The 12,072-nt window shown below is 58.5% G+C and overlaps 1 protein-coding gene across 5 annotated transcripts in view; it reads right to left on the bottom strand.

Annotated features, from left to right (window-relative positions):
- Positions 1 to 1,056: 1,056 nt before the first annotated feature.
- TACC1 (transforming acidic coiled-coil containing protein 1) overlaps positions 1,057 to 12,072 on the bottom strand; it is a 34,592-nt gene continuing 23,576 nt past the window's right edge. For all 5 annotated transcript variants that reach the window (XM_064472814.1, XM_064472816.1, XM_064472813.1 and 2 more), the window contains 8 exons: positions 10,544 to 10,599; positions 8,108 to 8,242; positions 7,809 to 7,885; positions 7,338 to 7,381; positions 7,076 to 7,236; positions 6,403 to 6,509; positions 5,688 to 5,808; positions 1,057 to 5,245 (listed from right to left, as the gene is read on the bottom strand). In XM_064472814.1, the coding sequence (XP_064328884.1) occupies positions 5,177 to 5,245; positions 5,688 to 5,808; positions 6,403 to 6,509; positions 7,076 to 7,236; positions 7,338 to 7,381; positions 7,809 to 7,885; positions 8,108 to 8,242; positions 10,544 to 10,599 (770 nt within the window). In that variant the 3' untranslated portion in view covers positions 1,057 to 5,176. The remainder of the gene's footprint in view (positions 5,246 to 5,687; positions 5,809 to 6,402; positions 6,510 to 7,075; positions 7,237 to 7,337; positions 7,382 to 7,808; positions 7,886 to 8,107; positions 8,243 to 10,543; positions 10,600 to 12,072) is intronic.

Raw genomic sequence — 12,072 nt, 5'->3', positions numbered from 1 at the left:
AGCTGGCGAGCGGAAGAGCAGCTACAGTGATTTACCCCGCCTAGAACCGCCTTGAGCTACGGGACACTTACTTTCTCCGGCCAGGGACGTGATGATGGCCAGGGCCAGGAGGGTCTTCAGGGCGGACATTTTCAGCAGTGTGCAGCACGCGGTGCGTAGCCTCTGTTTTGTCTTAAGGTCTTACAGCTAATCTGCTTGGGTGATTGGATCACTGGGCTGAGGATAACACACTTACTGCAGCCCCTGGCTAATGCCATCTTAGCCGGGTAGGACGGGATGCGGGTCCTCAAGGGCATGGGCCAGTCGGGGCATGGGAGCGGGGCAGAGCACCAGCCCAGTGCCGGTGTCGGTGGCTGGACCTGCCCACGCTTGCTGGCCTGGGCTCTGCTCCATGTCCCACCGGCGCCTGCTTTGGGAACCCTCTCCATCTCCAGACACCGTACCTTGGTGGGCTTTCAAAGATCTTGTCCAAGCCCATCTGCTCAATCCAGAGAATAACCATTTTCTTGCTGTTTGCAGAGCTAAGTTGGGGAAAAAGCTTCTAAAGTTTCCAAACCACCCAGAAGAGAAGCGCAAGAGAATGACTGAAAACCCTTATGGGGCTGGGAGCCCAGCAGAGCCATCCCTGCGCTCCCCGAGTCCCCAGCCCTGAGCGGGGCAGGGCGGTCTCCATCCTTCCAGAGGGATTTACCCAAGGACATGAAAGGTATTGGGGTCAGCGTGGGGATTACGCCAAGTCCCACTGCCCAACGTCCCCCTGCTGCCTCGGGCTCTTCCTCCTGGCTGAGCTCACCGGCGGCTGCACCGCGGCTCAGCAGAACCTGCCGGCTCCGTCGCTGCAGCGTGGTCGGAGTCAACGGGGCAGCAAAGTTGTCTTGGGTCTGAATTTCATAGTTTATGAACACGGATTTCACGACCAGATGATAACCATGCTTATTTGAAACCAACTGCGCTATCAACCACATTAATATAACTGTGGCAGAACACGGCTCTTCCTAGAAGATGAAGCCAACTTCTCCAAAAACCCTTCCCTGACCTTACAAACACCAAGAAAGCTTTCAAGAGTGATAAACACAATTTTTATTCGGGCAATGAAACATGAAAAAAAAAATATATTAGTAATCATTATAATAATCTCATTTGTGTGAGTATAACTCTTACAAATATTTACCTGACATATAAAAGGGAAATTATCGTACATATAAAATCGATGGTGACGGCAGTTACGTACGTGGGACAAAGCGGTGGGGGTAGTAGTCAGTGCAGAGAAAGTTCCTGCCTCGGGGGGGGGGCACGCTGGAGGGACGGGTGAAGCGATGGGCGGTTACTCATTGGCACTTCGTTGTCGACAGAGATCTGCTGGCAAACGCACACTCGCAAACAGCAACACTGGGGGCTCGCGGGCAGGCGCCCGCCGCCGTCAGAAAGGGATATTTAAATTCTACTGCAAGAAAAAGACGACAAACACAACCAGGCTGCGATCCCGACGCGCGGCGCTCGGCGGTCTCCCTGCGCTGGGGACGTGTCTCGGGTGGCACAGCGGGGCGGCGTTCGAAGGCCCTTTGCTTTACGGGACGCACGAGGCAGGTGCCGCGCACCCCGCCTGCGGCCGGCTCCCGCTCTGCCCCCGTGCCGTCGGCCAGCGAGGGAGCGGCACCCACGGCGCTGCAGTCCCGCCCGTTCAGTTACAAACACATGCCTTCTATTATATATAACTATAACCATTATATACATATTTATATATGTGTAACTATAACCATATTATAGTTAATCAATCATTCCTTAGGAATCTTCTTTGCCCAGACTGGAAGTGCATGCGGACAGGCACGGGAACGCGGCAGCGCTGGGGTCGGAGAGGCAGCGAAAGTGGGTCCAGGAGACGCCAGGGAGCGGAGACGGGGAGGATGCTGCCAGAGCGGATTATTGCCGCAGGAGCCGCTCTCCGCAGCCAGCCCGGCCCTCCAGGCAGCGCCTCTGTGCCGGAGAGGGAGGGCTGCGGCACCGACCGTGCCGTATGCAGGCTGGGGTTCTGCGTCAGGGCTGAGAGCAGTGAAAAACACTTCTGCAAGGATCTGCCCCCTCTGGAGCCAGAACAACTCCCCTGAAGAGAGACCAAGCTCAAACACTCTCGGGTCAGGCTCCCAGTGAGCCCAACGTGCCAAACTGGTTGCAGTTCTCCTCGGAGCTGACCCCCCGAATGAGCAAACCTGACCGAGGCACGGGTTATCATCCCCCGCCCCGCCGCAGCGAACACAGAAAACTGATTTCGTCCCTTCAGGCAAAGCGGGAAGTAACACGTTCGCACAGGTGCCCTGGGGCATTTATTCCTGGTGTAAAGCCAGCAGGCTGGGCAGCGCGTCCCCCCCGCAGAGCACAGGGCTGCCCACGACCTGCGGACCCTACCCCGGAGCAGCCTCCTGCTGGGGCCTCGGGCGCTGCTACGAGCACGACAAACACCTGTGTGCCGAACCAGAAACTAGCCCCGCGTCGACGTCTACGAGCTCCAGCAACCTGTGCAGCGCTGCTCTGCTGACCGGCCCCCTTCGATTCCTGAACAGCCGCAGAGAAAAACCCAGTTCCCTAAGAAATCCCTGGGTCTCAAGGGTTCTAATTTAACCGCACACCCCCTCAGAAGGTCCAAAGGTGCAGCACCTTCCATGGGTCACTCCCTGCTGTCACCACCACCCTGCCAAAGCCCTGCTAACCACCGCCTAGAAAGGGCCGCTCGCATCCAGGCAGGTAAGCTGTTTTGGAACGGGACACACGTGAGAAGAGGAGGAGAGCGGTGCTAGTCTGCAAAACCCAAACGCTGACGGCATGGAGGGAAGGGGAGTCACGCTCCGGTGGGCTGGGGCTGGCATTTGGACCCCCCAAACAGAAACAGTCCTCGCAGATCATCTGACAGAGGCTCTTCTACCAGCCCGTTAGAGGGATGCAAAGAAAAAAAGAAAAAGGAAGAAAAAAGTTTTTCCTTTCTGCCCGCTGTGCGAAGGGGTGAATATGCAGCACACGGCCGCAGGCGTGCAGCCCAAGCAGAATCAGCCATCGGCTTCCCCACCGCGCAGCTACCAGACTGTTCACTGGCCTAACTGGGAGCACGGTGAACAGGCCCAGACTGCGCGCTAGGGCAGGCTCCTGGCATCTTTGTCTGCTTAAGTGTATAATAAATTCTCTCTATACATAATATAACTAATAAAATATATATCAGGTATATGGCTCTGATTTAAACAGATGTTTGCACTGCATGCTCAACACAGGGAGTTAGAAAATAGAAGGAAAACAGCAATATTCTTTTACAAAAAGATAGCAGCAAAAAGGTTTACGAAAGTCTTGGATAGGCTGGGTAGGAAACAGTCCAAAGAGCAAATATTTCCCTTACGTGATGCTTTACAACTATCTGTTAAAGGTGAGAGTAGAGACTCTTCCATCGCTACAGCTATTGCCCAGTTCCATCAATCTGCCTTCCATAGCACGGACGGTTCTGCGCTGACCCCGGGGGGAGCACCCACGGCACACCCCAGCCCGCGGCACGGGCACGCCACCGGTTACTGCTCGTGGACGCTGCGCGCTGCACCCAGGGCACTGCGGCCAGGGAAACGCGGCGCTGCACAGCAGCAAAACTCACCAGGCAAGGCTGGCTCGTGCAACGGCGGTGCCAGGAGGGCAAGCACGGGATCTACACATGGATTAAAACACACCGTTTGACACCAGAACACCCCGGTTCCCAGCACAGTGCAGAGGCAACCTCAGCAATTCTGCTGGAGCCTGGCGTGTCCAGAAAAGTAAACACCTCTGAAGCAGAGCAGACAGCCTGCCTGCATGGAAAGTCAGATTTTGGGCTGCATCCAGACAGATTTCAAAGTGTGTTTTACTGCTGTCTGGATCTGCCTTTGCTTGTAAAGGCTGGCTTTTATTTGGTTCTCTTAATATTCAAGTGCTGTAAGGGCATTTTTGACCGCAGCACAAGACCCAGAGCAGTACCGTGCTCCTCCTTGCCTTTCTGTACTGGCTGGGGAAAAGAGCCTTAGGTCAGCAGAACCACCAAGTAGTTCAGGATTTGTTTCCTTCCTCGTGCAACATCCAAAGTGGAGAACCAACGTCACTATGGCGTGGGGAGCCAACAGCAAGGGACTTGGCTTGTACATCTTAAAGCAGACTAGAAACCCCACGTTAACAAGCCTCAGGAGGTGCTAGGGCTGCGGGCAGGGCAGCCACGGGGAGGACGGACGGACGGACAAGTCCCAGCTGTCCAGAGCCAACATCTCCCCCGTTTCGCAAACACCTCTTGGTACAGAAGCTTCCTGCACTCCCCTTGGCTGGGCTCTCCTTTGAGAGGACTTAAGTTACTACTGGTTAAGTGGCCGTATCCGTGCTCGTGGGGGAATGAGATGTGTAGCAAGACCGTGCCCGATGGGGAGAAGTGAGTGGAGAGCTTGAGAGCTCATAAATGCTAATAAAGTGCACGAATGCAGAGGCGTCGGCTTCCTTCCTCTGAGGGCGGCACGACCAAGGATGAGGATGCCCTGTGCTGTGTATCACCCATGGACCAGAGACCGGGACCAGCCCCTTGAATACCAAAACCTCCCCCAAACCAATCAATCTACTGGGAGGCTGCTTCAGCCAGGGGCTCCACGCTGGTGGCCCCAAAGCATCTGCAGTGGGTGCCTGGGGTCCCCCAGCCCCTTTGCTGCCTGCCCACCCGTGCACCCACGTGCAAGGTCCCCTTCCCCAGTGCGATAACAGGCAGCTCCAACCCTGGCATCACCCACGTCCCAGGCAGGACCTGTGCAATGGAGCACATGAAGACGGTGACAGAGCACGTAGGGGCACGACTAGAGCCACCCTGGCCGAGGGCGACAGAGGCCGGGGTGTCACCTCCCAGCTGAGAGGTGGCATCCGTGCAGACGCATGGCGCAGCGGCCGCTCGCTGCCGACCCCAGGAAGGACACGCACGCCCAGCCTGATCGTGGGGAACCCGGCCTCAGAGCCCGTGGGAAACAGGGACGGTGCGGGGACCGGCTCTGCACGGGGGGCCTCGGGGTCCGGCAGCCAAGCGGAGCAGGCAGCTGGATGCGTGTGCTTCTCTGCGGGGGGGTTTCCTGGGTAATAAGGCAAGGTGCTTGACGTTACGAGAAAAGCGGCCAAGTGCAGAGTGCTGGACGAGGGGCGGTGAGACTCAGTCGGTTTTTCCCAGCTTCGCTATCAGCTCATCACAGATCTTGGTCAGCTCCTCAATCTCCTGGTTCTGGAAGAAAAGCAGACCTTGAGGACTCCTGCGGCGGCACAGATGGGGGATAACGCCTGGGCCCATCTGCCACCGAGCCCGTGCAGGAAGGGGCAGCCAGCTCCTACACTTGCCCCTGCAAAAGCTCCTCTCTGCATCATCCAGGTGCCGTGGGGACCCCCGGGCTCACCCATCCTCATCCCCAACAGATCCTGGTGCTGCCCTGCTACAGCCCACCACGCTCCGCTCAGCCCACGTGCCTGCTTGTGGGCACACGTGAGCAAGCTCCCCATGCCCCACGCCAGCCCTGAGCCGGCAGCCAAGCCTTCGCCTGGGCAGAGCCTGCATCTCCTTCCTCGTGAGAGGACGCAGCTGCACACAGGATGCTCAGGGCAGCAAAACGGTACCCGGGAAATCCAGAGCAAAGCCAGCTCACAGAGAGGAGGCAGGGCGGGCACGTTACCTTCTGCTGGAGGGCTCTCTCCAGGGACTCCACCTTCATCTGCTCCTTGCGCAGCCCGGCGTGCAGCGCCGCGCTCTCCGCTTTGGCCTTCATGCGCACCTGGGCGATCTCCTCGTTGGCTCTGCCGTGGGGTTTGGAGAGAGGGGGACGGTGGTCACCTCTTTGGGTACAGGCAGGAGCACCGCAGCACAACATTAGACCACGCGGTGTTGGCAGAGCCCAGCTCCTGCCTGCCTGGATGCATCAGAGGTGGTTTTCCCATATGGAAAACCTGCATGAAACGGGATTAATTCAGCTCCTCCAAACTCCTGTATGGAAACTCTCGATTCTCAGAGTGAAGCTAAACCCACTTCATTCAGGGCTACCATGTGTCGGTGAGCTACTGCTCATCAGCTGAGCCTCAGCAGCTGCACGACCCCTTTGCACACCACAAACATGAGCCCTCTGGAACATGGGAGCTTGTTAAGTGACTGTAAATAGACCATGAACCTCAGTTTCTCAATTAAAAAAAACTAAGCAGAGATCAGAGAATCCATTCAGGGATTTGTTCTGGCTTACTTACTGTCACTTAAGCCTGAGGTTGTAAAAGGCAGCTTTTCACATCAATAAGCTCCTGCCTTACAACCTCAGGAAAGCCAAATGGAGGCACTGCCCTACAAGGTCTTTAAGCACCCAGAAAGCTCCCCAGCACGCCGAGTCTCATGCATGACCTTACTTGTCTAATTTTTCCTCTGCATGGACTTTCAGGGCCTGATACCGCTGCTCTTCTTGCTTGACCCGGGTTAAATAATCTTGAGCACACTTCTTCAGAGCTTCTTCATTCTGGAAAGAAAAAAAAAGTGCATCCATCTGCATTGGGGCTGAGCACAGAGACGTTGCTCTGATGGGATGATAGAGCCTGTTCTGGGTGTAAAAGGAAAAGGCTTTAAATAGAATCAGCTTCTCCCTTACGCTGGAGCCCCTTATCCAGCTTGGCAGCATGGAAAAATGGCGTGTAAACTGAGGTGGGGTTTCTCGGGGCGCTTTGCCCTGGCACCTGCTCTTCCCTTGGCCGCAGCTCTGCGCCGGGCACGATGCTCCACTGCCGGCAGCTCAGCAGGAGCGTGCCGGGGAGGGGTGAGGAGAAGGGCCGGCTCCCCAGGGAGCCCAGCTCCCTGCACTGACTTCCCCTGGCATTTGAAAGTCTCTTTGCTCATGTATCAGCAAGCAGGCAGAGGAAAGCAAGCGAGCCTTCCCCCGAGCCAGGGCCGGGGTGTTTGGAGCAGCACCGCGCGGGACGGGAGAGCCGCGGTGCTGCGGCACGGGACAAGGTGGGGCCAACACTGCACGGGAACTCTGCGCCCAGGGAGCAGGGCTGCAGGGAGAAAGAGGAAAACAAAGGTAAGGACCTTCTTAAAGCCTTCTAGGACACCCTTCAGGTTTTCATATCTCCTGAAGAGATCAGACAGGGACCTCTCCACTGAGTTTAGGTCTGCAAGAGCCTGGTCCTTTTCCATTGTGAGCTGCTGCAGGTTCTTCTGAGACGTCATGTTTGTCCTCTGCTCATCCTCTGTGATGGAGAACAAACCGTGGGGACACAGTGACTGAGCGGGGACGGCTGCGGCAGCCAGCTCCCTGCCCCACGTGCCCAGCCAGGTGATGGCACCTTACCTATCATCTGGGCAATGGTCTTCTCATACTCAGCCACGATTTTCCTAGAAGGGAGGGAGGAAAAAAAGCAGGTAAGAGGCAGCAGGTCTTTTTTGCAAACACCTACAGCTCTGCTGCCAACAAACTGCCCCAGGGTAGCCCCTTCCCACGCCACAGAGGCAGCCCAAGCAGCAGCCTGTCTGCAGAGCCCCAGCGCCCATCACCGCTGCGCCTCGCAAGACCTCCCTCCAGCTCTGCCGCCCGGGCCAGCGCACCTAATGGGATTTCACTCCCGCAACAAAGAAAGGGGCAGGCTCAACACAGCACAAGCACAAAGAGTACACGGCTCCTAACGTGTCCCACCCTGACGATGCCGAGCGTATCATCCCATGAGGGCCCCGCTAACCCACCTCCCAACGGGGAGCACGCCCGGCACGGCGCTGCACCGTGCGGGGCAGCAGGCAGGCAAACGTGCGAGGAGAAGGCTTTTACCTCATCTCTAAGACTTCCTGGCGGCTCTCTTCATATTTCTTCTTCCACTCGTTTGCTTCAATCTCCTTTGTGATTATCTAGGTTGCAGCAGACACAGGACCCTTGGGACGCGCTCTGGGTGGTTTCCCTTGCTGCCCCACGCCTGCGGTGCACAGGGGACCAGACTCCCCCCGGGCAGAGCAGAGCGATGCCCCCACTCCATCCCGCAGCAGCAGCCATCGGGGGTCTGGTGAGGGGCAGCCCCGGGGTGGCTGCTGTGCTGGGGTGTGCCCGGGGAGGTTGGGGTCCCCGGCCGTTACCTCCTCCCTGATGAGCGTAAGCACAGCCGTCTTCTCGGATTCACTGAGGCAGATGCTGTCCAGGGGACTCTCGCTCCTGCTCATGCTGGTGAGACCCGTGGGTGACTTGTCCATGCAGCACAGACCGGGGTTGCCCTGGGGGGAATTACCCAGCTGGGATGCTGCGTGGGTTTTCTTTTCACCCTCCTCCTCGTTTATCAGCTGCTGTTCAGGCACTGAACCTCTCTACCGGCACACACTGACAGCTCAGAGGCCGGTATCAGAGACACCCAGCAGAGCCCATTTGGGGATTTTAGTGCACTTTCTGCCCAGTCCCTTGTCGGGAGCTGGGGCTGCGCTGTAGGACACCCACGGGCTGCCCCGGGGCTTGGCATCCCAAAGGGCCCGTTTTGGAAGGAGGGGACCCAGCTGTGAGCAGAGGTGTGCTCACACCTGACAACATCCCTTCACTTCCCCATGGTTGGTTTTAAACTGTCTCCAGCCTGGAAGATGTTTTCTGACTGAGCCACATGCAGAGGGTCTGTGAGGGTCCAGGTCGCCCCTCTCCATCACCTCCTGCACAGGTGCAGATGTCGCTGCAGTGGATGCACCTAACTTGCCGCCAGCAGCTGCAGGGCTATTTGCTGGGCCTTGCTGATCACCCCAAATACACAAGGGAGCTGGTGGGGGGAGCAGGCTTCACCTCCCTGCAGAGCAGGGTCTGGCTGACCCAGCTCTGAGGCTGCTCTTGACCCCCTCCCCGAGGGACAGCCCTACTCATCCCACAGTGCCCCAGCTGCCTGGGAGAGCACCGAAATCGGAGGTGCGCATGCAGGGCTCCCAGCACCCTCCTGTTTCCTTTATAGTGCTCCTACGAGGGACGAGGTGGTGGTACCCCCTCCTCTCATTGCTTTCTACCCCCAGAGCCCAGGGACCAAACTGGGGGGAAGCTCAGCCCCGTGACCCAGGTGCCGAGTCCTGCCTGGATGCCGGCCCCGTCCCTTCCCTCGGGGGTTCCTGCAGTCTGAAAGGCCTCCAGAAAAGCGTTCCTTCAAACTGAGGCTTACACCGCTGCCTGTTCCTCCTTTTATCATCCCAGCCGAAGTGACAGCCCCGTGCAGCCATCTCCTTGGGAACAGGCTGCCAGGCCATAAATAGAGAAGTGCTTCGGAGGAGGCAGCCTGCTTTTGCTGTGTTTTGGAAACGAGAGCACTAAAGCACTTCTCTCCCTGCCTCCTCCCCTGCGCTTTGACTGCTGCCCAGGTTCAAGCGTGACCGAGCCCTTCGCGGGCTCTCCCAGCTCTGCTGCCCGCAGCAGCGGGCGAGTGAGGGCCAGTGGCAGGAGCCACCCCCGGGTGCAGGTTTGGGTCCGGGCAGCCTAACACAGGGGAGGTTCAGCCCCATGTGGTTTTGGCAGCAGCTTCCCACAGCATCTCCCAAAAGCAAGAGCGCACCTGAACACCTGCAAGCACCTCTGCCCACTGCCTGCCCCACAGCAAATCCTCCCACACTGGTTTTGGGATGACCCCGGCTTGTCTCCCTGAGCAGAGCCTGCCCACACTCTCCCCAGCACCAAACAAAAGGTTCACTTTGCCTAATGTCCTTGTGGGGCTTAGCATAGTTAAATCTGTCTCAGAGAAGCTAATTTTGCTGAGGTCGCTAATCTCATTGTCATCTGCTTGCCACCTCGAGCAGCTTTGGCCAGGGGCAGCTGAGCCGGCACAGGGTCCGCCCTGCAGCGGAGGGGTCTCAGGGCCGCTCCAGTGGCTCCTCGGGGCACATCAGGGGTGCCCCTGTGCAGATGTACCACTGCTAGGGTGCCAGGGTCACTGGTGGGTGCAGAGCCGGGGCTGTTTTCGTTAATCCCCCTGCCTCTGCTGTCAGCTGCCTTCCTGAAAGCAGCATCTGAGGATCCCTTGTAGAAGGCACAGGCACCAACCAGCCATCAGAGCCAGCCCTGGACTCCTCCACGTGAGCCCCTGCCCTGCAGCTCATCCCTTCCCCACGATCTCCTCTGCCCTTTCGCTGTCATTCAGCCACTTCTAAACGCAGCATTTGCTCTCATTGCCCTCCCACAGCCTCAGCCCTGGCTCCTCACCAGCCCTGCTCCATCCCCAGCATCTCTCCCTCTCATCCACGAGCAGCAGCACCCACGCAGGAGGGAGCCATCCTCTGCCAGGCTCCTCCTGGCCTGCTGGGAAGTCACTGCTATTTTTATCAAGTCCCTGCGTGGGCTTTTCAAGAATTTTAGCTCCCAAAGAAACTCATTTCAGAGAGGTTTTGGTAGCACTTCTGGGATTAGCAGCAACATTTTCTGCAGCTTCCCCCCACCCCTCTGCACGGCGGGGCTGGCAGCAGCTGCGGCGCAGGAGGATCAGCTCTCCTGCAGCCCCACCGCGCTGCCCAGCCACCCTCAGCCTCCCCACGGCGAGGGAGGAGAAAGCAAGAGGCACTCACAGGGAAGATGCCAGGCCCATCCTTTTCCATCTGCTTGGAAATCTCCTTTTCAAAGCCTAAAGACAAGGAAACACAACCTTTTAGCTACCTGGAAACAAGACCCTGGTGGAACATGCAGATCTACTGGGATGCAGAAGGGTATCCCTGAGTGTCTACATCACCTGAGCTTCCCCTGCCAAAAGGCTTCTTTGCCCCACACCTCCTGCCCTCGGCAGGAGGACACGACCCGCATCCCTGCCCCAGCCCCTGCCCTCGCCGGGAGGACGCGACCCGCACCCCTGCCCCGGCCCCTGCCCTCGCCGGGAGGACGCGTCCCGCACCCCTGCCCCGGCCCCTGCCCTCGCCGGGAGGACGCGTCCCGCATCCCTGCCCCGGCCCCTGCCCTCGCCGGGAGGACGCATCCCGCATCCCTGCCCCGGCCCCTGCCCTCGCCGGGAGGACGCGACCCGCACCCCTGCCCCAGCCCCTGCCCTCGCCGGGAGGACGCATCCCGCATCCCTGCCCCAGCCCCTGCCCTCGCCGGGAGGACGCATCCCGCATCCCTGCCCCGGCCCCTGCCCTCGCCGGGAGGACGCGTCCCGCATCCCTGCCCCAGCCCCTGCCCTCGCCGGGAGGACGCGACCCGCACCCCTGCCCCGGCCCCTGCCCTCGCCGGGAGGACGCCTCCCGCACCCCTGCCAGCCTCCCCTCCTGCACGCCCTGGAGTGGAAACCAACACTCCCCTCTGGTGGCAGTTCAGCCCCGTGCCTGTGTCCCCGCAGCCGCCACCCGCACCAGCCATTCCCAGGGACCTCGGTGGGCCAAGGAGGAGGAATGAAGCCGCACGGGTCATTTTGCACTTTGCGGGCCGGCACGGGCAGGATGCAGCCCTGGGATGGAGCCCAGCTGCTCAGGCCACTCCAAATAGCACAAGCCTCAGCCCACGCCAACTGGGCCCAACGCCCTCCAAGGGAGCTCCCACATTGCCCCGGCTATTCTTAACAGCAGCAGAGAGAAGATAAAAGCCATCTCCTCCCATCTGCTGTGCGAGGGACACCCTGCCATCTCACATAGCATGGGAGATAATTTATAAACCTCACTCAAACAACTGCAGACATGACTGGCTATTCATGTGTTAACTGGGCAAAGAAAAAAAGTATTGCTAGAGCCCAGCTAGGAAAGGAAGGAGGCAACATAATGCTTGTGACTGCAGATTTCCTAATTTCCCCCCATTTATCCCTGTGGCCTGGTCAGCGGCTGCTTGCCACAGCTCACAGCACCATCCCCGCAGCCAGCACCGAGCCTCTGCACCCCCGCCTGGCCCTCTGAGACGAGCAGCAATAAATAAAACCTCCCAGCCTCTCTGCTGACTATCACATTGTTCCTCCCTCTAGAGACAAAGGACTGTTCTCCTCTCCCGAGAGCCTGCAGCTCTGCACAGCTCTCAGGAGAAATGATTAACGGGTACCCACAGAGGGGAGAGCTGCAAACCTCCCGCGAGGTGATCTCTCCTGCTCGCACCTATAACTTTGCTATTGATTAAGTGTCAT

This window comes from Phalacrocorax carbo, chromosome 24 (assembly GCF_963921805.1).
Source record: "Phalacrocorax carbo chromosome 24, bPhaCar2.1, whole genome shotgun sequence".
Taxonomy (NCBI): domain Eukaryota; kingdom Metazoa; phylum Chordata; class Aves; order Suliformes; family Phalacrocoracidae; genus Phalacrocorax; species Phalacrocorax carbo.
This window is presented reverse-complemented; position numbering and strand designations above follow the sequence as displayed.